General features: G+C 40.1%; 1 protein-coding gene across 2 annotated transcripts in view; it reads left to right on the top strand.

The window, feature by feature from the left end:
* Nucleotides 1-24388, top strand: part of AHNAK2 (AHNAK nucleoprotein 2) — a 67376-nt gene that overhangs the window by 17394 nt on the left and 25594 nt on the right. For both annotated transcript variants that reach the window (XM_084519652.1, XM_084519651.1), the window contains exons 2-6: nt 20701-20774; nt 21560-21649; nt 22411-22467; nt 23061-23202; nt 23958-24139. In XM_084519652.1, the coding sequence (XP_084375778.1) occupies nt 23067-23202; nt 23958-24139 (318 nt within the window). In that variant the 5' untranslated portion in view covers nt 20701-20774; nt 21560-21649; nt 22411-22467; nt 23061-23066. The remainder of the gene's footprint in view (nt 1-20700; nt 20775-21559; nt 21650-22410; nt 22468-23060; nt 23203-23957; nt 24140-24388) is intronic.

Here is a 24388-nt window from a genome sequence, read left to right as displayed (position 1 = left end):
TCAGAGGGTATATGAGTTGGAGAGTTGTGAAAGTATCACGAGAAAGCTAGTGGTTTTGATCACTGGTATTTCCCGGTGTGAGCTGAGCTTTCCCTATTCCTGCTTCTAAAATCAGCTGAAAGGAGAAAACGTACAAGAATGCAAAAATGTCATTAAACATTCCTCAAATATTTTCATATATGCCAGAGTGGATCTGATTTATGTTTTAGTGAAAGGTTGCATTGATTTTTACATGAACTGTGTTCTCGCACTCCTTGACGTTGACTTTTTCACATAATGGGCTTGATTATGAGAAAAAAATACTTGCGCAACACACAGCTCAGACAACTCAGTGCCTAATTAAAGTAACCAGTTAGTCAGAGCCCGTTTAGGAGGCAAACTGGGCATTTCCTCATGAGAATGACTACATGTAGGTTTTATACTCGTGGTGATGGATGACTACAAAGGTAAATAATGCATGCACTTGTGAGGATAACTTACTCATCATGCTTCCTATGAACAGACTGCTAGAGTGGTAGTGAAGGGCAATATTTTCATAGGCTTTGCTATTGCTCCCTGCTTTTGGGGCAAGTGTTGGACTAGAAAATTATTGACTCTCTAAGTGGTGTAAAACAGACTTTTGAAAGTATTTATATGGGGACATTTCAGTTACTTCAGTGATTTACAGAGCTGCACGGAAGCAGAACCCCCACAGACCTGTTATGAAAGGAACACATTTATTAATGGTACCATGATTTAAATCTATATTTGGATTTTATGTCCTCAGTGGATTTAACAGCTGCTTCAGTCAGCCTAGCAGGAATCTGTGAATGAAATGGGTTGGGTAGAGATAGCAGGAGAAATCATATTTTTCTTTTAAAAAATATCCTTCCTCGGAGATTAAAGAGAAGCCTTTGTATAACTGTACTGCACTATGCCAGGAAAGTTCATCCCAGAGATTAAGGCATTAATTGCATAATTATAATGTATACACGGTATGCTTCGCCAACAAAGATATAAGCCTTACTCTTTCCAAATAAACCTTAAAGTCCAGAGAATAAACACAGCACTTGCAAATTACCCCGAGAATTAATGTAATCTCCTAAATACTCCAGCTTGTTTCTTAGAAAGAAAACAGGGTGCTCAGTCCATGTGATAACAGATCATCCCTGGGTCTCGTGGTGAGGAGATCACAAGCAAACTTTCCACAGCACGCTTGCCCTGGAGCTCTCCCTTGTGCTTCCCCCTCAAAAAAAAAAGCCAACTTTTTTTTTTTTTTTTTTTTTTTTCTACTCTCAGTTTCTGGAGCTCTTTCTGAATACATGTTTAAATTCATACAGCACCAATGAAGGAAGCTTGTGACAGGCACACCTTGAGGTCCTTTGCAGGCAGACATCTGCAGGGTCAGTCTGCCTGGCAGCAATGAGAGAAGATAGCCCAGCAAAAAGACACAGCCCACCACTAGTGCCCCAGCACGACCACCTAAAGGTGCCTGCAAACCTTTTGTGCTGTAGGGATGGAGGCAAAGACAACTCCAGAGCAGGGACAGAAGCAAAAGGCGGGGAAAGAAACCCAACAATTTTGGAGAAAAGGTATAAAAAGCCATGAAAATGAGCGTTTTGTCCTTCCCATGACTTCTTCTCTTTTAAATGCCTGATAAGGGATGGGGAGGGAAGGAAAACCATCATCCTCTAATCCAAAACAGGAGCTGGCTGTCACCCCAGCACAAGCAGACCACGCTAACTCCTTTGTTAGGTCAATTCCTGTGAGGAGACAGAGATGGACTGTGATAAGGTTTTGGCTGTTGGACACAGTAGAAAATACATCCTTGGCCAGCCAGGGCCTGCACGCTGAGGTGAAGGGAGCTGGGAATTGCCAAGCTGAAGCAGTTCCTTAACCTGGCTGCAGGAGGTTTGAGGACGGAGAAAGACTGACACTTCTCTGAAGGGGTCTTGCAGGGAAACACCTCTGGGATGAAAGCAGAGCCAAATCTGACAAACTTGCTATTGTTTCACAAAAATGCCACAAATCCAGCTTCGTTTGTCAAGATTTATTCCCATCTTTTGTTGTTGCTGCAGTCTGATGGCAGGTTAAGGCTCACACCACGTTAAGTGATATATAGCCACCCACCAGGACATGCCCCAGAGGACTTGCAAGCTTTGTGTCAAGCTGGTCAAGCAAAACAGGGATGGCAGGAATGAGGAAATAGTGGAAGAATGGTCTTACAGAGAAAGAAGGCAGGCTTTTTTTGGGCTGTGTTTTGGTTTGTCTCATTGTCTAGAAGATCCCAGAAATTATGCCATAATAAATCCCTGCTGGTTGAAGCAAAGCTGTGGATGCAGTTATCCAGCAAGCGGGTGCGTGCAAAGTGCTCGAGGCAGCAGCACACCATACGTCCGAGCGTAAACAGTGATCTTCATACGTGTGGGCAATCCTGCCGCTGTCCTGCAGAAGGGCAGAGACCTGTGCGTGCAGACCCGAATGCAAAATCTTGCTGTGAAAATTTAGATTTTTTTTTCTAGTTAGGAAAAAAGAGGTAGTTCTGCAAAGAGAAGTTTAGTATTTTAGGCAATCTGCAGCTGCTAACATTTTTCTTCCCACTGCCATGCCCCTCGGGTGTTTGGAGGAGAATTGGACACAACATATAACGCCCCACTTCTGTGCAGCTCCTCCAGCATCCCCACCAGTGGAGTTATGGCAACAGCAGCACAACACCTACAGCCCCCAGCAGAAATTTTATGATGACAGGCAGGAAAATGGAGTGGCTTTTGCCTTAAGGGTAAAAAAAAAAAACAAGTAAGAGTGAGTTCACCTGCTCAGAGACCTGGACTCACATAGGGCTGACAGCAGTAAGGATGCTCTGCTGACAGGACATGACTTATTTACATTCATTGAAAAGAGATTCCATTGCTTTTGGAAAATACATGGAAGTGGCCCTCCACAGGCACCACAGATAGTTCAGTGAGCAAATATTAAATACTTGTAAACTCTGTTAAAAAAATAATTTGCGGAAAATTAATACAAATTAACCACCAGTCCTTAGGCAGACCTCAGTGGGTTCAATGTAAGAATCATCCTGTCAGACCGTCCTACCTTTCAACACAGTGCAGAGGTACAGAGCCTTGTTTTAAACCTATACTTACAAAAATCATGATGCAGCTTTTTAGCTTTTTTTTTTTTTTTTTTTTTTAGTGGTAGATCCATCTATTCATTGGATGAGTTGCAACAATGGCATTTTTGCAATTAGTGGTTCTTTGCAAAATATATATTATATATATATAATATAATATATATATACATACAATGCATATCTGTATCAAAGTAATAAGTGCTTAGATGAGTTTTGCACTGATAGGCTAGCTGGCAGAGAAATCAATTTTAGTTGTCCATTAGGGCTGGATTCAATAGAAATGTTGGCTAACTTCACCGCAAGCCTTGGAAACCATCAGAGTATTCAAGACTTAGGCAGTCAGATGCCTGCTTTAATTTCTATTGACAAAGGAAGAGGAGGGATGAGTAAATGTAAAACATTTCCTTTCAAAATTGAGCTGAGAGAGGCAGCGTGGTGCAGGGAGGAGGTGGAATCCAGGACATCTGGGTTGTGTTTACTGCTGGCTCTGCTGCCAGCTTGCTTTCTGACTTGGTTCAAGTTGCTTTTTTTGCTTTGCTACCTCACTTTCTGCGAGGCAGGGAGAGCTCGCCCGCTTTCACACAGTACTCTGGGCAGGTGCAGGGACTTCCTTGGTGACTGCGACCTGAACTGGCATATCCACACACAGTATAGCAGGCAATGCTGTCTGGTGATTGGCATCCCAAAGTGTGCAGGAGGGGTAGCTGTGCTCTTGGAGACCCAAAGGGCTCACTACAGAGCACTGCACCTGTGTAAAGATCTACCCATAGGTACTAGAAATCAGAGCCTTTGTTACTACAGATGGGAAAGTCATTCAGAGAGTGGGGTTTTCAGCCTCCTTCACATATACTTAACCATCTCTTATCTCATTTACTACACTGTTCCCTGGGAAAGGTACTTGTTTTTGGGGTAAGGCACAGGAATTGGGGTAGCTGTTTTGATACAGTCTCCATATGGTGCTTCCAGTAGCAAAAACTGTTTCCAGGTTCCCAAGGTCACAGGAAGCCTGACAACTTTTTTTTTTTTTTTTTTTCTCTCTCTCTAAGGTGCATTTTCAGCTAAAAGTTGAGAATTAAAAAAGCACATGATAGCAAAAGAGTCATACACAGCCTTCTGCATATCACCATCAATTGAGAAGTGATATTTAGGCTTTAGCTGAAATCCTATTTGACTTGGTTTTCACTTTGTACAACACTTATGTCTCATGCTACTTGCTGAATACATAGATTGAACTCATGGCCAAACATTTTGTAAATGCTTGCATTTTTTTTTCCTAAAAGTATTTACTCTTACAAAGATGAAGGCTTGATTACTGTGTGCAACGCTGTGTACTCAGCTGGATACCACGAGATGGGGATCCAAGCTGATCTCGGACTGTATTAGCCTGAATTACACGATGAACAAGATGCAGCACGCCCAATATCAGTTTCATTGAGGCACATGGATGCTGTGCTTGAGTATGCACAGAATGAAATCTGAGTACTTCAAGATTTGATCCCGTGGTACTAAATGACCAGCAGGTACGATCTGAGTCCTACATCTTTTTGCAGGCTTCCATTTATGATACTATCTTGTTTACCCTACTGACAGGTCCAGACAGCTTTCATGAACACCCTCTTGGAAACAGCCAGAACTCCACAGCTTGGTCAGGCCACCCTCCCCACAAAGCTGTGTGTGATCTCACAACTCTCTGCGGAGTGTTGGGAAGAACTTGCCATGAATTGTGATAACTATATCTTTACTCACAGAAAAATCTGTGAATAAATATGCAATATACAGTCTAGAGCTACTGTAATCCACATCAATAGAAAACACTGATCGTTTCTGTCTCTATTCACTATACAGCAATATTCCCCTTTATTTTTTTTACCCATTAAAGAGGAAGGTTATTAAGAATAATACTTTGTAGCTTTGTTGTATGCTATCTTAGATTAGGAATCAACTATTAACTATTGATTTTGCCTCCTCTACAGGGTAGATAGGAGTTACTCTTTGCACGGTAACAATCTTGGCAATCTGAATCAGACAAGTGAGCTGGGGTGCAAGACCCCTGGGTTCAGCCTGTGGTTTGGTGGGTGTTGCAGTCCCATTGCCTCTGTCTGTGCTTCCCACTCCCCCTCCATCCACCCTCCTCTCCCTTTGGCTCTCCCCAATCATTTGCCAGACAGTGCATTGGGATGGCATTGCTCTTCACTGTGTGTTTGTACAGCCTAATGAGGTGTCAGTCTTGGGACAGGTTCTTGGAAACTCCTGATGCATAAATCGTAATAGAAATTAATTACGTGAATACCAGTGTCTTAGGTGTCAAGGCAGAGCGTAAAAATGATTTTGAGTAAAGTGATCTGAATGTTTTGCAGTGTGACTCAAAGCTTCTCCAGACTTCAGAGGCTTAGATCCATCCCTTAACACCCAGCCAGGTCTTTCTGCAATGTACTCTAGTGCTGCACAGATAACTCTGCAACGTGAAATAAAAGCTGCATTTGACTTGCTGTGAGTTAAAGCCAGTTATTCCCACAGTTCCCATTTCCTAATGTTTTCCACTCTTGATGTTCTTCACTTTTAATGTTCATAGTAACTTGTGCCAAAAAAGGTGTTTCCTACCATGTTCTACTCACATTGTGTTGTGAGTTTTTTTTTTTGATTCCATATTTTCAATCCCCAGAGAGCTAAGGTTAGTCATAAACATGCTTTTGGCTATCAGATTCATGTGTGGTTTGCTATAGCAACAAACAAAAGCATTAGTCAGAAACTGGCATGAAGCTATAAACACATATTTTTTTGTGATATTACCCAGAGTTAGCTTAATTTATGTGGTACACTGCTGCCACACAACTGCATCCTAGTTAAACCATTATTGCTGAATATAAGCTTTATATATATTACAGTGAAATAAGAAAATCTGTTAATTTGTGTTGACATTTGAGGATCACAAGCCCAATTCTGGTATTGCACTGGTGTAAATCCAGCTGCACTCCTTCAGAATGTGCATTTAGATCAAGGGAAAGAATCCAAACCTAAATCTATTGAATAAGAGGAAAATTATCATCAAGCAAATAAACAGTCGCTTTTCCATTGCTGCTCTCACCTCCGTAATTTTACTGTAGCAAAACGATTAGAGGTAAGCATTATCAGACCGTGGGAGATGGTTTCATCTTGCTGCCAACACACTTGGAAATCATTATCTGCAGCATGGCAGGGAGAGCCAGGCTCAGCTGAAGATAATCTCCCTCCAGATGTACCGATGCAGCACAGGGAAGGTGCAGTTTGTGCAGGGCCAGTGTCTCTCCGGCCGGTGTGGGGATGGGGAGGAGCTGGGGAGTTGGCTGGGTTTGTACAGCAGTCACTGAAATCCCGCAGCCAGACAGCTACTAGTCCCCGAGCCAGCTTGTTTAAAGGTTGCCCCGAAGGGTCTGTAGGAGTGGTGATTATTGCCTAGGCAAAGCAGGCACATTCTTGTCAAGGCTTTATTCCAACCATTTGTCTTCTCTTTGCCGCACCTTTTCAGGAACATGAGCCCTCCTCTTTTCTGACAGCTGTATTTAATGCAAAACACATGCATGAAAAATGTGTTTTCCAGTATCCCTGGGCTGGCACTGTTCAGCAAGGAGAGCTGAAACTTCCTTAGAAACTGTTCGGATACTTTTTCAGACCCCTCTCTTCAGGCATGTGGCTGTAGAAGCGATTGTGACCCTCCCTGCTGCAGATGTCTGCAGAGTAACTAAGTCATGAATAATATCCGCATGTGTCCAAGCGATAAGAGTAACAAACCCCCCAGAGTCCTCTTGTACCTACACACAATGCTAATACCAGTCCAGAAGTTTTTAACTGGGCCAGTGATTCCGTCTGCAGAGGGTAAGCCTGCAGCAACAACCTGTGCTTTGCATGTGCACATACACAGGCCCTCTGAGAATGGGCCTTCAAATCCAGGGAGCAAGAACAAGACCTAGCACAAAGTGTTGCCCAAGCTCTGTTCCAAAAAGGAAAGAGCTCTTTTCCTTAACTGAACCCAGCAGCAGCAGAACACCTCCCAGGAGACCCGAAATTTTAACCTTGGCCCTGTTCACTGTGCTTGGCATAGCATTCATTGCTTGTCCTGGGTTCTGAGCTCGTGAGATGCATGCCCTGGTGTATTTTCAAAACCTTCTGAAATCATCTTACCATAGCAGATTTACCTGGTGTAGAAGAGGTGTGTTTGCCCTTCTCCCATCCATGCACAGTTGCACCATGCTGTGCATTGAAAGATGCCAAATACTTTGTTTCTTTCAAAACAGGAGTGCTCTGGCTGCTTGTCTTCTTCAGAGATCAGCCAAAACACTTTGCTATTTCCTTTTCTCCCTTAGTCAAAAAGGGACAGACTTACGTCAAAAGAGTGTTTAAAGGGTGATTGAGCGGTGTTCAGAGCACTTGAAATGAAAAAAAAATCTGCACTCAGAGTTGCAGTTACAGAGTGCTGTCAAATCCAACTCCAACAGCACAATATAAAGCAAATATTTCATTCACTGCTAAAATGTTATTGACATCCCAGTTTACAGAGGACTTCGGTACTGCAGAATTTAAAAATGCTGGAGTAAGATAGTGATGAAGCTTTTGATGTTTACAGTAAAATGAAAATTATTCCACTTTGTGGTTTCAAGGCAGGAATTGTTCTCCTTTTCTGGCATCACTGACTGTAAGCTGTATATGGTGATGGCAAGAGGATGACAAATGTAACTTTCTGGGGGAGAGCAGCATCCTCTCTGTCATACGTGATCAACTGCAGCTCACAGAAAGCAGAGTCCTCACTGGGGCTATTGCATGAGGCAGAGTTCAAGAGAGCATAAGTAATAAAACACTATTGAATTTAAAGTATGATTTGAAAAAATTGTGCAGAAAAACCTAGCGATGAACTGAGGGTCATCTTCAGATGCCTCCCATTCTAACATCTTGTACTCAAACTCTCCACAGCTCTGCAAATTGAGGAGGTCATTGGCATTCTGCAAAGTGAGGACAAGCCACTGGATTTTCCTCTTGTTGCACAGATGCAAATGACTCCAAAGTATCTAACTGAGAAAAGAATCAGCTCCACCTATTGCAGTAGATCTCAAAGACTGTAACCAAAGCCCTAGGGTCTTCCTTTTCCTTATACCAGCTTTGTATTGGTGCAAGGCTGCTGGTTCAATTACATTCAAAATGTAATTTAATCTCCCTTATAACATTAGTCTGAATCTAGAACAGCTATTCATCAATAAATAAATAAAAAATTAACATGTGCCTTCAAAAAGAACACATCCTGTTTTAACTCAATTAAAATACATTTGACCTATGCGTAAGTAGACCATTATGATAAAGAAACAATTACTCATTTCCATAAGATATCATTATTTTCTTATTACAGAAGGTCTCTGAATGTTTGCAACTGTTATGAATCAGACGTAAGGGTGATAAACTCAAGAAATAGTTTTCTTATTGCTTTCAAACAACTCCACCCATCTCAATTAATTCACCAGTTACTACATGGATGAACCGAAGTGCAGTTACTCTCTCACTATTTGAGTCTTTAATCAAAAAGACATCCAGAACTGTAGCAAAGAGTCTTTCAAAAATGTTTTCTCCCTGTCATTTTAACTAACCTCTGTGAAACATAAAACTGAAATCTACTTCCTTAACTAAATTGTGTTTTCCTCTAATCTATTAAGCAAGCACACTAATTTGTTATTTTTGGGCATTTCACTGGTTGGCTAGATGGTGTTGAGGAGGAAAGTGAGCACTGAATCATTTAAAACTCATGCAGAAAGATTCACTTTTTTTTTTTTTTCTTCAATAATAAAATACAAAGAAAGCTTGTTATTTTCAGCTTCTCCTCCCATAACTCGACACACTTGCAATTCTGATGTTTTTCACCCTCATATATTTGATTATTTCTGATTTCAAAGAGTACAGATTAAGCTCACAAATTTGATTTGTAAATGAGGACAGTTATCAAACTGAAGCTTAGAATATACCAGGGCAAGATGGGATTTGTGTACACCTCTGCTAGGGAGAGTCTTTCAAAAAAGAGGTGAATACCAAGGAACCAAAACAAGGGGATAACATTTTTACAAATAATTTGGTAGGTCACCTGATTAATTCTTTTGAAATCTGACCTCTTTGGGCTGAAAACCCAGCCTGTAGTTGATTTTTTTCAGACTTGAACTACACTGATGTGAACTGAACTATACTAATTAATTTATTAAATCAAATCAATGGATTAATTTATCTGTAAATGAGCTTTTGTGCTTTTGTAAACCCACAGTTTGCATCTAGAAATTCTCCTTAATTTTTAAAGGGACTCTCTTGCACTACATAAAAACAAGAGAAATTGAGCTGTGCCAAATACTATTTTGCTACCATCACTGTTTATTGACAAAAAAGATTTTTATCTTAACAGAATGAAGGAACTGCTAACTTTATCTTTGATGTAAAATATTTTCCCATAAGAATTTTCTGTCACCTTTTTCCCATATCTCTGGTATTACATATACATTAAGGAATTTTAAAGCTTAAAAGATATTTTTTTTCTGTGGTGATTTACAACCAAACAAGTTGCTCAGGGAACTTTCTCTCAAACTGAAAACCTGTTTCCAAGGGCAGTTATTTATATTAAACCCCCCATAAAAGGTTGTGGAAAAGCTAAGAGGTTTTTTCTTCATTCCTGTTTTGAGAGGGGCTATACCCAGCATACCAGAGAGACATGCACAGTAACATCACTCCATTAATATTGCTACATCTGGGCACTTAAGTTTGCACTGAATTTTATCAGTGCAGTAAAGAGAAATAAGTCTTCCTAGACCATAAGAATCTTTAGCCTGAACTCTGTATAAATATAATTTATTTATTTATTTTTTTTTTTTTCTGCACATTGATTATGGTGTGGATTTTTTTAAAAACTGTTTTGAAGAGCGGTTTGGGTTGAAAAAATCTGTTTCTGATTTGGAGTGGTAATTGGCATTTATATAAAGTCTGTATCAGTTGCTTTGGGCTTTTCACATAGTGTTAGTAGATTTTCTCAGACTTATTCTTAAGGGATAAACATGAACTCTACCAAAAGCACCACAAATTAACATCCTCCTTTAATGTAGCAGCAAAGGGGACAGTCAGCTTACATTGCTACCCATTGAAACCTCTCTGGGTCAGTACTGGGCTGCCTTAAGAGACCACTTGGGGTTACAGCCACTACTTCTCATGCAATACTTACTCTGAGGCCAGAGAAATTCAGTCTCCAGGGCTGCCAATCAAGACAGAATGATGATTTTTGATAAATATTTGATCATTTCTAAGTCTGGCCAGGGCTGTGCTTTGGCAATGGAGCAGGCAATCTGCTCCGGGAGAAGCCTGGATTCTTGGGGGGATGAATCAGCGAGGAGAAGGAATGTGGGAAAGTTAATTTGTGTGAGCTTTATGGGCCTTATCTGCAATAGGCACCCACCTGCCTCCGCTTCTAGGCAGGCCATGATAAGAGCTGAATTCACAGCTATCTAGCAGGGAGGACAGTAAGAAGAGAGCCGCCTGCGAGAAGGCAGCAGCTTTGCATTCGCTTTCACAGAGCAAATTTGTTATATAGGTGGAGGAGTTGATTTCAGAGGGAAAAAAGCTGCAACATACCTAATCAGTATATTGGATAACCAAATACCTGCAGAGTAGTTCCTACAAGGATTTCTGAAGTGGGTAAGCCAGTGAGAGCATTTCACTTGCAACATGTCCTTGAAACCCTTCCTGAAATCCAGACAGTGACACCCTGGCAGATTTTAGCTGGGTAGCCGTACGGGTATTTACAGCACTAGTAATGACTCAGTTGCAAGTCAAAGCAGTATATCCCAAGAGATAAAATTGTTGAGAGTCCCAGGAGATAAAACTGTTGAGGATCAAAATGGATTAAACCAGTCTTTATTGCTTTATTTGGCTATGAATCTCTAAACCACACTTGCCCCTTTCACGAGGGTCATAAGCAATTTTTGTTCAGCCCAGGAGCTGGGATGTAAATAATAATGACTGCTAAAAAGTGATGCCTCTCCCTTATTGACACTGTGAGAATAGAGGCACTGTAGTCCTGGAGAAAGGTCCTAACTGATAATTATCAGACAGGCTCCTAATGTCATATTAGCATCACAATAATTACACACCAGAACACCGTGAGAATTCATGCAGGAAGTAAAACACACACTGAAAACCCCTTCTGTCACGTAAAACCTGAGAGAGAGGAAAATTCGTGCCTAGACCAAGCAAACACAGAGACACGGACCAGGACATTACACCTACCCTCCAGGCAACCATTAGACTAAAACTACAGAGATAATGCAAAACTTTTACTTCTGAGACAGGACATTTGGTCAGGGAGAAACAGCACTGACCCTCAGGTTGTCTGGGTGGCGCCATGAGCATTTTCCAGCTGCCTTTTTAACCCTGCCATTTGTAACTGTATTTTAGCCAGCACAACAAAGGAGAAATCAGGAGGGAAAAATTCAGATAGCTGCCTGCTTTTGCTGTCTCTTTTGGACATCATCCTAATGATGTTGTCACAATAAACTTTGGTAGAGAGCTTATTTTCAAATACTGTGTTACTCCTATAAAACATTGCTCTTTTTCAGTATTAGGTGAAATATTGGACTATTAAAATATTTTAGTAAATATTTTATTCTAGCATCAGAAGATTTGTGTGGATCTGTCTAGATTACATTTCCTATATAGATCACAAGAACTACTGTAAATGTGTAGCAGTAATTTTCAGCCAAGTACTTGAAAAATGGTGATAGTTGGATGAAACTCATTAACTCAGGATCTGGGAAACTTCAAATTGGCAATTCAAAAAAAAAAAAATGCTTGGAAGTAAAAATCCCCTGTGATTTTATTGCTTAAATATGACTTAAGCTGAGAAAGTCTGTGTGGAGCCCCACCAGGGTGCTTTTATTCTGATGGTCTGAAATGCCGTATGGATTCTATTAAGTTTACCTTTACCATCAGAGGAAAGATGCACGTCTGTAAAAATAAAGAGCTCCTTTCTGATTGGTATCATGAAAGGCTTTGCTCTTGTTGCAAAGTGTGAGCAGGCATGCTTTCAATAGTTTTAAATCTGTGGACAGAGCTTATCAATATACACACACTCACGGGAAAGCCATTCGCTCCCCTTTTCATCTGGGGGCTGCTAGTTTCTCTTTTTATGGTAGTGTTTATATCTGTTCTTAGATGCCAGTGCTCTTCCACATCTTCCCTGATATTAGTCAACCTGTAGAAAATGCTGTATAAAATCCTACAGAGCCCAGTCTGGGGTGTAAGAAACCTTAACTCCCTAAATGTTTCTTTACTTGGACGTACTTTGGAGAGCAGTGGCCTGTTCCCTTAGATAAAAGCAGGAGCTAAGTTCACAAACAGCTCTCTGGCCAGGAAAGGAGATGGTTGATTGTAACTCACGTATATTTTCTGGTTTCAGAGGGTTTTGAGATGAAATGATTTGAAGGCTTTTAATGAAGTACTCTAACTACCGACAAGGGCAGCTTAACATACCAAGGCATTGAATCAAAACATCTTGTTCATGCCTTGAATGGAAGGAAACTATTCACACATTGGTTATTTGGGAGTAGCCGCTCCTCCAGCTCCGCTGTGCTACGAGGCCCGGCTTTCGCCTCGAAGGCCGCGTTACATTCATCACAGCACAAATATGCAGCCAAGTGACAGAGTGCAGCCAGGGGGCATTACCAAACCAGATACAAAACAAAGGCGGGAGTAGAGCTCAGACACAGGCCTGACTGGTTCTGATAGCATCCTGCAGACAGCATGGCCTGTTACACCCCTCTAGCTGCATGCAGCCTCTGTATTGCCATTCCACAGGCTAGGCCTTTTGTCTTCACAGAAGCAGTTAGGGAAACAAGAATTTCAGGGCTTGGTGGGGAGGATCCCTCTCCCAGCCCAGGGCAGAGGGGAAACACAAAAACTGGGGGGCAATATTCCCCACTGCATCACTTTTTCCAAGGCAGAACGGCTGCTTTTTCCACTGTTAGTAGTTCATTTCGGAGCTGACAAGCTAGTTTGTCTAGGTGGAGCGAGCGGGTGCCCCCGCTGTCTCGCTGGCAGGGGTTCAAGTGAAGTAACATTACATTCCTGTAATGTTACAGCCTCCTCCGTGACACTGCGCCCGCATCTCCCCACTGCCACGGATCCTGCCCGGATAGAGTGACAGCCGCGGCATTCCCGCTGCGGTCCTGCCGTGCCCCGGGGCCCTGCCCAGCAGTTGCTGTAACTCTCAGCCCAGGGGATCTCGCAGGACAATGGAATGAAACCAGCTCTCTGAAATGCACTAGGAAATTTCTGTAGAAAATGGACCTCTCAGTTTTCAGCTGATGCTTTTCCCCAGCATTGTCGGGGCTGCTTACTGGCAATGCCTTGTGGCAGCTTCCTTAAGGAGCATGGTGCATGCATAGAGGAGCTTATATGCAGTTTCTTTCAGAGTCTGATCTTCACCAAGTGATGCTTGCAGGGTCATTTTCCTCACAGACAGCACTGCTTGCTTGGAAGAACGTGACTCTTCCTCCAAATTGCCTAGGAGGATTTGGATGGTGAGGATGGTTGCTCTGAACTGACCTAGCCAAGCCCCTCATGCAGTGAGAGAACACAATCATCCTTTGGAGCCCAGAGATCTTTAGCACGGCTGATTTTGGAAAATTGTGAAAATATTTTTTTAAGTGCCAAAAAATCATGTTCATTTGCAGAAAATGGTAGCTGAGATAGAAAAGATGGTCTTTTTGTGATCATTATAATTTTGCCTGTGAGGGCTTAAAAAAAATAATATCTGATTTAGGCTGTTTTTCAGCCATTAGAGCTTTAAGGAAACTAAAACAAGAATGCAATAGCTTATATACTTGATGACACTGCCTAGTTGAAATGACATCTTAATCAGCTAGTTAATCTACATTTGTTCATCAGTCTTCAGTCTCCTGCGATATCCTCAGAAACCCAAAGAATTCAGTGCAAGATGTATGCATTAATTTAATAAACCATCAAAATAATTAAGGCTATGGATGGAGATGGAAACAAAGAAGAACCAGATATGGAAAGCACTGAGGAGGCCAAAGAAAAAGTAAAATGTTTGAATTGCTGCCTTTTTGCCTGTTAGCTCAAAGTGAAAATTTTCTCTTAGTAAACTGAAGTCAGGTGAACTTACCTATCAGAAAAATTGCTCTTGAGAGGCCATGTTAAATGCCAAGCATGTGCATAGTGTTCCTGTTATCAAGTGCTTTCCTGAACTGGGACCTACGATTCTGAATATTCTAAATATTCTAAATATTCCCTATTTCAAATATGAGAAGTGAATCAGAAGGGGTTATGGGCCTTCATAGCAGCACTGCTCAGGAGGCTGTGAGAGCTCTGAGGGAAGAGAAGGAATCCAAGAAATTGTGATACCTACAAGTGAGTGAAAACAAGCAATAGGAAATTTAAAAATAAATAAATAAATAAAAAGGAAGGGCACATTACCAATTTTGAGAAAGGGATTCAATTTAAAAAAACAGGAGCAATTCTGGAGTAGTGCATTAGCAGTGACCAGCAGCGTATGCATGAGAGGCAACAGGGCTGGGACAGGGGGGCTGAGGGCACAGGGACAGACAGGTCTGCAGGTGTGGGCACCCAATGGCTGCAGGTACTGCCCTGGCAGAGGGGTCTTGATGCCAGCTGAAGGTCTGAATGATGGCAGCGATGCACAACATTATTTATAACAAAACGTGATATTAAACACATGAGGGAGCCCCATGAAACTGCTGACATACTTATATAAGTTATTTGCTGGGTTAAACAGAGTGCCAACGATGATACTGATAGTTAATTATTATTGTTGTTGTTTGTCACACAATTATTCGCTCCTCCTTCTCCTTGTTAATAATGCTAATAAAGTTCTGTGCCCAGGGTATGCTTTGCATTGCCAGAAAAGACCTGATCTAAAGATGCCTCAGCCTTGTGCATGTCTAAGCATGAGTCCTCTAACTCAGTATGGACTCAAAGCTATTAATTTCCACATGACCAGATCAATAGTGGACAAACAGAACTCTGTTTCTTACTGCAGCTAAGAAATGGTAATTAACAAAATCCTAGTAAAGAAAAGGCACAGTTTTGTGGATTTCATATGTTAAAAAACAATAATAAATGAGTGAGCAAAACATACAAGTTTTCACCTAAAGATTTATGTTTACCACAGCTCAGGTTTCTGTCTATTTAAGAGAAATCCAGTGTTGAAATGAAGTTGGATAATTCATGCCAGTCAGTACATGGCAAGAGAAAACCTTCTCTGGTGACAATACTACTTGAGAATAAGCATTTAATCTTTGTCAAAAATATGTGCACTGCAACAATTGCTACTTCTCTTGATTTTAACAAATCTACATTAAAATCCCAGGGAAAACAAGACAACAGCAGCATTATAGTTCTCTTCCACAGAAATAAATAAATAAAGCAAAACAAAACAAAGCCACTTTTGGCAGGAAATCTAATGTTTAAGGACTTGATGCAAAGAAAAACTGTATACTTAAAAAGTATGAACAGACTTCTTAAATTCACTACATTCATATGCAAACATATCTGTACTATGAAATCTTAAGAAGCAAAAAGCCCAAATTTAAGAAGTGCAGAGAAAGGAAGATAATCATACCCGGTATTGTCATTTGCTGTTTTATTCCTAATTTGATTTTAAAGCACTCAGATTACGGTAAATTTATACACCAGTGGCACAGTTAAAGCTGGGTTTCTGTTCAGTTTATACAATACATTAATACCCAATTGCCTTGAATTAGATAACACTGTCATATATAAATTGATTATAGTTTCTCTCTTTTTTTTTTTTTTCTTTTTTTTTGAAACTGTTGTCCACAGAATGTGCACACCAAAAAAAGTATTGGTTTTACATTTTTGCAGTTTTACCCAAAACTGCCCAGCTGGGTTACTAGATTAAAGATAATAATAATTTAAAAATGTATTTTAGAAAGCAAACACAATTTTCAGTCATATGATATGAAAATGTTCCATTCTATGTAACTCCTACTGCCTACTTTCAAAAAATTCCCTTGTTCTGAAGTCAGTTCACTGGCTATTAGAAGTAGTCACTGATGTAAATTCCATCTTGTTTATGAAAACATTTTGAACAAAGCACTGGTTGTCCAGGATTTATATAAAAAAAGTTAAAACCTATAAAATGTTGGCATCGTTACTATTTGGGGCATGAGAATGACATGCATATAAATTATAGTTTACTGGCACAGTCTTTTATAAACAAAAAGAAGGCTTTGCTGAAAACAGAATTCATCAATGTACTGTAATTCCCCTCTTTTATAGATATTGCTTTTAGGGAAAAAATCTAAAGCAAATCTTATACCTACTCTACAGTGGGAATGAGGGGTACAAGAAGTCTTTGCTGGTATAGGTTGACTGTGGTAGAGAGGAGAACTAATATACAAGCACACGGAGTCTGGGGAAATCAGATGGTTGCAAAGGCCCTAATTATGAAGCTTCGGGAAGGGAGGTCATTTATGTAGCTGATGTCCCTCCATGTAATCTCAGCTGCATCTCCATTTGCCCTGTAGTTCGTTGCTCCTTTTTGTAGGAAAGCATCCTGCTATTACCATTTAGGAAAGGTAGCAGTTTAGTAAGGGCTTTCACAGGAGGACTCTTTCCCTTCCTACACAAGATGAGTAGAGGCTTTTACCCACCACACTGAACAATATTTAGCAGTGTAATTTGTTGCTTTAAAATGTCATCCTGATATGAAGTAAGTGCTCAGGTCTCATTGCAGAAAGTGATGATCTAATTCTCTTGGGTTTTAGGGATAGCACAGTCTTAGTAACAGGAAGATTGTGAAGGTACTGGTCACCTAATCATTCTTTGCATACTTAGTTTAAAGTAACTGGTTTTTAGAGTTTTTCCTCTGTTAGAACCTATAGGATATGCCCTGCTGGATGGCAAGATAAATCAACTGTGCAAACTATACAGGGACATTCAAGCTAGTGCAGACCATTAGGCTAGGTGCTGGGTCCTGCACTTGGGGCACAACAACCCCATGATACACTACGGGAGGAGTGGCTGGAAAGCTGCCTTGTGAAAAGGGACCTTAGGGTATTGGTTGACAGCTGTCTGAACACAAGCCAGGAGTGTGCTCAGGTGGCCAAGAAGGCCAACAGCATCCTGGCTTGTATAAGAAATAGTGTGGCCAGCAGCACTAGGGAAGTGATTGTCCCTCTGTGCTCAGCTCCGGTGAAGCCGCACCTTGAGTACTGTGTTCAGTTTTGGGCCCTCACTACAAGGACATCAAGGTGCTGATGCATGTCCAAAGAAGGGCTATGAAGCTGGTGAAGGGTCTAGCAAACAAGTCTTATGAGGACCAGCTGAGGGAGCTGCAGTTGTTTAGCCTGGAGAAAAGGTGGCTCAGGGGAGACCTACAAAGGAGATCTACAAAGGAGACCTATGCACTCTACTATGACCTGAAAGGAGGAAATAGTGAGGTGGGGATCAGGCTTTTCTCCCAAGCACCAAGTGATAAGATGAGGGGAAATGGCCTCAAGTTGCTCCAGGGGAGGTTTAGGTTGGATAATAGGAGAAACTTCTTTACTGAAAAGGTTGTGAAGTATTGGAACAGGCTACCAAGTTGAGTCAACATCCCTGGAGGACTTCAAAAACATTTAGATGTAGTGCTTAGTGACATAGTTTAATGGTGGACTTGGCAGTGCTACGTTAATGGTTGGACTGGATGATCTTAGAGGTCTGTTCCAACCTAAATGATTCTATAAGCCCCTAGCTGGAGAACCTCATACTTGCATTGCTCCTGTTCTAGACAGCTAAAATGCCACTAAAGTTACACCAGAGTAAAACAAGAGAAACAGCAGTGAACCAGTCCAAAAATCCTCCCAGATAATTCTTTCCTTTCAGTTTTCCAGTAGCAAATCATTGGCAGCCACCAGGGATCAATGCTGTAACTAGCCTTAAAGTGCTGCACTAAAGTGCAAAAGCTCTAGCAATCCAAGTACTATTCTGTTAAGTCATTCTACTGGACTTCAAAGCTCGTGGGTGGGATTTTCCCAAGTGAAAAATACGACAATGCCACAAGCCTAAGTCCTTACAATTTCTTGGAATTTTAGTAATAGCCATAAAATTTGCTGTTGGCACCTGAATATTTAGAAGCACTAAGCAAATTAAACAATCAAACCTCAGTCCTGCAGCTCTTCTCCCCATATGATACTCATTAAAATAAATGTGGTAAAGAGTTTCATGAATGAATTCCAGAAATTTCAAGTAGAAATGCCTAAAACCAGGTTCATATAAATACACATATAAATGCTCATTTTCCAATTTTATCGAGTTTCTGAAAATTGCAAATGCTAGAGCTTTTGGAAGAAAAAAAATCAAAACATCTTTAATCTGAATTAGGGCCTGTATTAAGACCATTTTCTGGAATTGTCCATCGTAGGGGTCACAACTAGTCCTGTGAATACTAAAGGAGGCAAGGTCTGTCAGTCCCACTACATTCTAAGTTGATCCTAATTCTCTGGAGCTAAAATACCGTAGGAGAGATGATTAAGAAGATGTACACATGGGTAAGGTGTCCTCTGTTCAGTCAAGTTTGGAAATTTGGCCCCCAGACTGACATGGGACATTCCCACTGGAAGCACGTTATCACCATTCATCTTATTGAAGTGGTCCATCACTGATCGCATGGCACAGATCTTTTATGAGCCTGCCTATAGTAAATAATATCATATGTAGAAGAAAAAAAAAAAAAAGTCAAGGAAAAAAAAAAAAGAAATGTAGGAGATCAGCAAACTATGTAAAAAGGCTATCAAAATCACAGCCATTTTAACAAGAGCTTGGCAACTTGTAGAGTGATTGCATGCATACAGAAGACATGCCAGCTTGTCTGCACACACAGCATGCAATATCCAAAGTCAAAAATGTCATTTTCCAGCCAAGAATTCTTCATTTAAAGTAGACAATGAACAAATCACACAATTTTGCTTGTGGCTGTCTTCTCTAGTATTCAAGCATATTTTTAAGCCAGGGGATATGTTTAGGAGAGCCAGAACTATGCAGAATTGGTCCTGAGAGAGAGAGAGACAGCCTGATGCCTTGAAAACAATATGTCATGGAGACAGGAAAGAGGTCTAATCATCAGGACAAGACTTATGTATGTATTAGAATATCCTGTGCATCAGGGACTGTGTAACTCGGCCACACTGTCATCTACTGGCTAAACCCAGATCGCTAAAAAAGATAATATATTCATGCTGTTTTCATTCTTTGTTGCTCAACTTCAGACATTTCAAAAGAATCATATTTTCAAACGGCCCTTCTCCTTCATTCCTTCTCCTCTCTGCCCTGAATTCTTTTAAAAACCATAAAAGCAGAGTCTTTATGACTATCAAAACTTCATGATGCTTACTCCCTTAAGACCTCTATCACAGTCAAGGAAAAGTTTCTAGGTGGGGAATTTCAATCACTTTAATATATTGCCAATTAGCAAACTTTTAAACTTTTAAATGCCAATTATGATTTTAAAAAAGAAAAAAGAAAGAAAGAAAGAAAGAAAAAGAAAGAAAGAAAGAAAGAAAGAAAGAAAGAAAGAAAGAAAGAAAGAAAGAAAGAAAGAAAGAAAGAAAGAAAGAAAGAAAGAAAGAAAGAAACAACCACCATCAACAAACAAACACACACTTGGGAAAAACATCTCAGCTCCCCTCCAGACAAATTCTGGTCTCCAGTCCCCTCACCTCAGGGAGGCCAGGGGCTGCGTGGGAGGTAGGGGTCAGCAGATTGGGGCTGCTTTTCTTTTTCAGCTCCTTGTTTCACACTCAGCTGCTCCAGTGTGGGTTCCTCCACCCATCAGAATCAAACCTGCTTTCCATGCCCACTCAGCTTTTTACTTCAGCTCCTACTCAAGCTGCAATTTTGCTTTGGTGTTTCTCCTGCTCTCCATGTCTCCTCTCTCCTCCTGCTCTGGTGTGTTCTTCTGCTTCTTCCTCCTCCTCTAGCATTGTTCCTTCTTTCTCGGTGTTTACCGCTGTTTCTTAAACTTGCTTTCACAGAGGTGCCAGAAACTCCTCTGATCGGGTTAGCATTGCAGGGAGTGGATATGTCCCGTGCCTTACCAAGCTATCTGGAACCATCTGGAATCATCTGGAACCAGCAGGCACTGACTGGAACCAGCTGGAACCAGCTGGTACCAGCTGCATCTGTCATAGGACAGTCACACTCTTCTCTCACAGAGACCACCCTGCAACCCCACTGCCAAAACCCTGCCAGGCCTACCTTAAGCCCCCTTGGTAGTCAATAAGCAAAAAGTCAGGCCATCTTCTAGTTCTTCTTTTTCCTTCTTTGATTTTTTCATTTTATTTTGCAAAAGCCTTTATGTTTCTGGATATGAACATGTCTGGTATTTTTGGAAAAATCACCCTAATGCGATCTGAGATAAGGAATTTAAACAAAAGCAGGCCTTCCTACTGCTGGCTGCACGCTTTTTCCAGGAGTGCTGCTCGGGGTTGCTTCAGTTTGGAAGCTCGCTGCTCTGTGCTTTGCAAGGCTCACACGGACACCCACAACCTGTGTGCTGCTTTCAGGTTCTGGACGACAGCTGAGACCGGCAGAGCCTCCGGGAGATGCTGATGCTGATGCAGAAGATGAAGAAGATTCTGTGAGTTTTTGGTTTGTTGTTGTTGTTGTTTTAAATTGCATTGTGAAATTGGGATCTTCAATTTTTTTTTTTTTATTATTTTTTTTTTTTTTATAGTTGGGTCTTGCTTGTGATTCTTTTTCAAATCAGAAATACTGTAGCTTGTAGTATTTCTGCTTGGGATTAGTCCGCCAGCTCAAAAGCCGGAATGATGCTTCAACATGGTGTGATCTGCTGTTGACCATGATTCACCAGCATGAGTTTAATACCAAGACCTAGCAAAATAGGACATGACTGTTCACTACAATTACATTTCTTTAAAGTTTTTGCTGGTTTCCCACAGTCTGATGATTGTCAGCAAAGCTTGTTGTGGGACTCTCCCATGATTTGCTTGTTTATAGATGGCAATAAAGTCTGAAGTTGCAAGATGCAAAGTTTAACCTTGCAAATAAAGCAGGGTATGGCAGTGTTATAGCCTTTTTCAGTTGTCACTAACTGATCTGTTAGTATTTTGAGTCTGTTCAGCCCATTGATGCATACAGTTTGTAAAGAAAACCACAGTCACTCTACCAGCACTTTTGTCGCTCTGGAGTCTGTCCCTCGTGTTCTTGAATAGCATCCTTAAATGAGCATTATGTTTGTTGTTGAACAAAGGAAAGAGCTACTCATTATTCTGTATTCACCGTTGCTAATAAAAGATGTGTACACAGAAAGAGACTGTGCCTAATATGAAAATCTCTCCTAAAAAATTGGGTCACTGCTTAACTCTGGTTGTGCCTTTTCCACCACTCATTTCTTTTCCTCAGGTTAATGAAGTGGCAGTAGAAGACATCCGTCCAAGGCCACAGGGTTCCTCTCCAGTTTATGAATATTCCATAGAAGAAGAATATTTAAAGGCAAGACACTGAAGTTTCATAGGAGCATGGCTTTATCAGATTGATTGAAAGGACTTCAGCCCCTACAACAAGCCAAGGCTCAAATGCCATATACAATGATGTGTTGTCTCCCTCCCTGCCATGTTCATTAAGGGTCATGTTCATTGATGATTGTTTGTTTGTTTGTCTTTGTTTTGTTTTAATTGATTTGTTGTTGGTTGTGTTCTTTTTTCTTGGCAAAAAAAAAAAAAAAAAAAAAAGCTTTTGACTTCATTTTTAAGGTACCTGGGGCACAAGGTGCCAAAAAATTATAACACTTTTCCTAGTTAAAATATTTAACTTACTTGAATCTAATACATATTTCAAAAGTACCCGTATCTATTCATTATTCAAAAGTAAAAAAATTAATTAGCACACTCGTGTTAAGTAGTCAATGTTTTGAAGTTCATGCTGAAATCAAATAAATGAAAAACGTGTGCTGTTCACAAAGATGAAAGCATGAGAAATATGCTACTTGAGAAAAGATCTCAATGTCTTGATGCAACTGCTCTCTGGCATTCATTTCCTTCAAATTTTGGTACAAGTCAGGGAGGCCCTGCATCTAATTTACTACTGGGGATTATGTAGTTAAATCATTAACACTGTACATTTTACTTGTATATCCCAAATTTAACTATGTTGCCACTAAAGTCAGCCTCAGTTCTTGGTCTAAATCAAGCATTTTGTTGAACTTTAGAACAGAACTAATTATTAACACTAAACAATTGAAATTTATTTTTCAGCTTCAAGAAGAAAACAAAAAATATTCTACAGACAAATCAAAACAGAGTCATCCACAGGTCAGTCTAAAAACACTCAGTAGTTTTAGGTGTATGGTTTGCAAAACAGTAAAGTCTGTTATGCAGGTGTGAATGGGTAGACAGAAAGGACAAATGGGCAAAGAATCACTTTAGACTTGGTTTGGCCAGGAACTTCAAAAATTGTTCACTGGGGCACAAGCAGGTATAAACACTTACTTGCCCTATTTGTGGTCCTTCTGTTATTCTTTTCAACATTCTTTAGTCTTCTCTGGTTTCAGTATAGTACAGTACTGACTCTTATTCTGACTTTTCTGGCCTGTTGACTCTATTTCAGGTGCCTAACATCTTCACAGAAAATGCAGACTTTCAGCCCTATAAACTTCCATATGTTTCACATATTCAGATTATAATCTATTTTCCCTGTGGCCCTGATGCAGCAAGGACCTAACACATGTGCTTAATTTAATTTAGAACAGACTTGACTCACACTGAACAAGTACATTGTCTGCTTTAGATAATCTTTCTTAAGCCACTGAAAATACACCTGAGAACTCTCACTTTTCTCATTGTACAATCTTAAATACTTTAATACAAATGAGTAATCATAAATTCAAACCTTTTTCTACATCTAGGAGACAATGGAAGTGACCTTGAAAACAGAAGTGGAAGCTGGTGCTAGTGGTTTTAGCGTGACAGGTGGAGGAGATGAAGGAATATTTATTAAAAAAGTACTTAAGGAGTCTCCTGCTTCAAAAGTATTTAGTCTGAGAGAAGGTACAGTCTGATTTTCTAATTTATTTTTTTTTTAAGTTTTATAATAATCAGGCATATATCTCTGTGTATATAGATACCTGCCTGATCTGTCATCTGTTTAGATAATAGAAATAGAAGATGCCAAGCCAACTAATATTATGACCTTTCCATATTAATAATTTCCAAGATAAGTTTCTTAATTATTAACAATATGTGAATTGTTTTGAATACCATTAAAAAAATCAAATTTTCACTGGAATAGTGAAAAGGTTATATAGAAAGTAGTATATACACAATTAAAATGGAGAGAAAAAACAACTCATTATTACATTCACAAAGAACCTGCCTTTCATTCTTCTACAAAATATTCTGCCACAAAACTCCGATAAATAGTGATTTAATCAAGAACAGAAGTCCAAAGTCTAAAAAAATATAAGAAAAAACTGTTACTGGCAGGGTGGTCAGACCCTGAAACAGATTGTCCAGAGAAGTTATGGAGTCACCACCCTTGGAAATATTCAAAACCTGACTGCGCACAGACTGAAGCAAGGTGCTGTCATTAACCCTGCCCTAAGCAGAGTGGTTGGACTAGATGATCTCCAGTGGTCCCTTCAACCTTAACTATTCTGTAATTCTAGTCTGTGAACATAATTTTATATTGTAAATCAATAGAAGTTGTTAAATATTTTTCTCTTGTATGAACATTAATTCAGCAGATTCTGAAAAATCACAAGAAAATACAAACTAATTGACATGATGTCTGATTCTTTTTGCAGGTGATCAGCTTCTAAGCGCCACAATATTTTTTGATAACATCAAATATGAAGATGCACTTAAGATTCTTCAATATTCTGAGCCATACAGAGTCCAGTTCAGCCTCAAAAGAAAAATTGCTGGGAAAGAAGAGCTGGAACATATTCACTCTACAGCCCAGTACAAAAAGGAAAGATTAAGTCAGGTACTAGTTACTTGATTAATTTACAAAGCTTGTATAATACTGTAGCAACATGCTATGTGGAAATACTGATTAGAAAATACAGTGCTTTTCTTCTTAAAACATCTTCTTACTAATATGAATATTCATTAGAATAAAAAAATCCCACACAATATTTGCATCCTTATAAACATTCTGGGCAAGACTATAGATTTTGGATAAAAACACAATCTTGATTTAGGGTAGAAAAACATTCTTCTCTAGTGAGTCAGA

This window comes from Aythya ferina, assembly GCF_964211825.1.
Source record: "Aythya ferina genome assembly, chromosome: 5".
NCBI classification, from domain to species: Eukaryota; Metazoa; Chordata; class Aves; order Anseriformes; family Anatidae; genus Aythya; species Aythya ferina.
Note: the sequence above shows the minus strand (reverse complement) of the source record. Positions and strands in the feature narration are given on the sequence as shown.